The sequence below is a fragment of the Phaseolus vulgaris genome, chromosome 5, assembly GCF_000499845.2.
Source record: "Phaseolus vulgaris cultivar G19833 chromosome 5, P. vulgaris v2.0, whole genome shotgun sequence".
In the NCBI taxonomy this organism is placed as follows: domain Eukaryota; kingdom Viridiplantae; phylum Streptophyta; class Magnoliopsida; order Fabales; family Fabaceae; genus Phaseolus; species Phaseolus vulgaris.
This window is the reverse complement of record NC_023755.2, coordinates 33086648-33089809: the sequence shown is the minus strand read 5'-3', so window position 1 is coordinate 33089809 and position 3162 is coordinate 33086648. Positions and strand designations below refer to the sequence as shown.

The following is a 3162-nucleotide window of genomic DNA, read 5'->3' as shown; positions in this document are numbered from 1 at the left end:
TTTATTCTCAAAGCTTGAAACTATTCATGATTTTGATCCTTAGATTTGACTGGAAAGTACTTATGAGTATCTGACCTAAATGATAATGCTTAAATATTTGAATGCTAGGAATAAATTTGAAATGTTAATTGCTTTATAATATTGGTTTGTAATGGTAAGGAGCTTTTATAAATATGCAATGAATCGGTATTTAGGAGACTCTCTTAATTATTTTGTATGCAAGGAATCGATATGAATGACTTTTATATGTGCATCAATGTCAATTAAAATGGAATGTTATACATTTTTCTTCATTGAAACTATATACGAGTAAAAAGGATTAACCTCAATCCCAATTTTTCCAATTGACTCATCGAAATCATTTACTTTGCTTTTATTTAATTTTCATGCAAACTTAAGTCAATATCTTTCAAATCAAGTTATTGTACATATTTTTATACTTGGTGAATTAATGCTCCTATTAGAATTTTAAATAAATGTTCTTTGTGGAAACAAATTATTATTTTGGACTTCCCTCGTGAAACTCACACCCGTTGAAAGCATGCCAATAGTGCACAAAGCTGATACTAAAATTAAAACATAATTTATTGAAGAATAAGAACTAAAATGTAAAGTGTGAATAAATATAAAAAGACTGATTAGCTAATTAAAAGTTATTATAAAATTGCGTTGATGGAACCTAATTAGCACATGGTATTGAGAAAACCATAAAAATCAGCCATTGAAACTAAATAGCCAAGGTAAGAACAAAAACAGAATCCAAACAAGTAGACTGGAGGAAGTTATAGCCAACCACGATAGCTTAACACAAAATTAACTTTTGGATAGACTTGCTTTTGTTTTTAATTTATACAAATATCTCAGTAATTAATAGACTTAGGATTTTGCAGTTTGTAGTCCTTGTTCAATGGCGTAAAATAAATGTTCAAACTCTGAACTTTTACACACCAAACCAACCTCAACTCCTCCTTCCTCATCTCTACTTTGGGCCAGAGAGATGCACTTGAAGGAATGTACCATGTCAACTTTGGTAGGCCTTCCAAATCCAAAATCAGTCTCATAAACATCGAAGCTGGGTGACCCAGTAACTAGCAACGTAGTTCCCAACACAAACGTCTTTATAAACAAAGCCCTCCAATGTTCTGCATCCTTAAACAGCTCACTTTTCATGTCACTCACTGTCTTTTCAATTACCTTCACCGCATTCACAAAACCATCCTCTCCCTTAAGCTCATTTCTCCTAAGCATGGCATAACATAGCGTTAAGCAGTTTCCAAAGTATGTTTCTGGTATAGGATAACCAAGGCGATCTCTGCAATCTGCAGCGAAACGAAAGTATTCTTCTTTCACATCTTCATCATCATCATCTTTGCATCTTGTTTTAACCAAGCTAGCCCACACAAGAGCACAAATGACCACAAATTTTGACAAATATTGCGGGGAGTTAAACTCCTCATCTTTCTTCCACTGTGCTAGAGCCCATGTTTTTAAGCCTTCAATATCATCTTTCCCAAAAACAATCGTCGCCTTACAATACTCCTCATCATCACACACACGTTTAGGAGTTTGATCAATGAGCTTGTCCTTCCAAGTTGATCTCTCTTCGAAATAGTCTCTCAAGAAAATGTCCTCGAGTCCTCTGGGGTCCTTCAACACTTCCCTGCCGAACCATGGAGGTGATTTCTCTAAAAGTGTCAAGTCAACTCCACCACTTTGACAAAGAGAAGACCAAGACTTCATGAAATGATTGCAACACTTACCATCCATCACATGACAATACGTGATGGCAATGCAAAGGCCTTGGTTTTGGAAAACCGTGACTTGTAATGCCACTAATGGGAAAATGAACGTGGCATCTTCATCATCATGCATGGTTGTGAATGTCAACTCGGGAAGCAGTTGATCCAATTCTTTGAGACTCTTAGGGTGGTTGGATGAGAGATGGTTGAAATCAGCTTTGGATTCAATGATGGTTAAAGTGACAGTGTCATCATCAGTGCAGCGAATGAAGGGTTTGTGGGGTGGTGGAGGAGAAAGAAGATTTCCTGCGAGAGGAAAGAAGTGTTGAAGGATGAGAGAGAGAGAGTGTTTGAGAGTGGGGAGTGTAGTTTCACAAAAATGGTGTGTGGAATGGGAAAACTGATAGAAGAATTGGCGTTTGACATAAATAGGACCAGCTAAAGGCAAGTCAAGGAATGAGAGGGGAAGGGACGAGGTTGTTCTTGTTGTAGAACTAGGAAGTGATGCTGGAGCAACTTCAGATTTCTCAACAAGTTTATGTTCTGCCATTTGTTGGTGACAATAATTGAGAATTGTAAAGGAAGAAAATCTACTTTGGAGATGGATTGATGATGACATACATGTCACTAGTAGGATACTTATAGAAGCTAAAAGTGGCGCCTCTACTATATTTTTTTAATAAATAAAAATAGCATAATATATGATAAGTTTAAATAAAATAATCGAGGATAAGGTTATTTTTAAATAGGTTTTATGTATATAGTTAATGTATATTTTTTAGTACAAATAAAACGTAATAATTGTATAATTTGTAATATTAGTTTAAGAAATAAAATAGTCCATGAAACAAATAAAATAGTCTCAATTCTAATATATTAATAGTAAAATTTTCACAACTGAATAGTAAAAGAAATATGATATGATGGTGAGAGTTGAGTGTACTTTTAAAATTGATTCATTTATATGCGTTTAGATTTCAGTAAAAAATTATTTTTAATCAATTATAATTTAGTGTAAAATTGTTAATATATCAAGATTTTATCGATATTTTCTAGACTAATAGGAAGTATATATCATCAATTCATCATGGCTGATACACTATATTTATATGAACTTAATTAAAATGTATTTTTCTGTTCAACATGATTGTTATATAATTAAAATTAATATTTTTTTTAGTAAGTATGCATATTAAAAAATTATATTAAAGTGATTTTTACTTGATTAGATGATACTTTTTTTTTTATATTAATAATAGACTAAAATTGAGTGCATCCATTGAGCGTGGTTGAAGGATTCAAAGTTGATAATTGGAACTTATATGTCACGCCAATGACAAATAATTATGAGGAAAATAACTTAGGTTGTATTTTTATATTTTGACTTGGTTTGAGACATAAAGGAACAAGATAGAGTTGGAGA

General features: G+C 32.8%; 1 protein-coding gene across 1 annotated transcript; it reads right to left on the bottom strand.

The window, feature by feature from the left end:
- Positions 1-638: 638 nt before the first annotated feature.
- LOC137835499 (coumaroyl-CoA:anthocyanidin 3-O-glucoside-6''-O-coumaroyltransferase 2-like) lies at positions 639-2332 on the bottom strand. The gene has a single exon (XM_068644033.1). It carries the CDS (start codon positions 2287-2289, stop codon positions 877-879), a length of 1413 nt encoding a protein of 470 aa, XP_068500134.1. The 5' UTR covers positions 2290-2332; the 3' UTR covers positions 639-876.
- Positions 2333-3162: the final 830 nt, after the last annotated feature.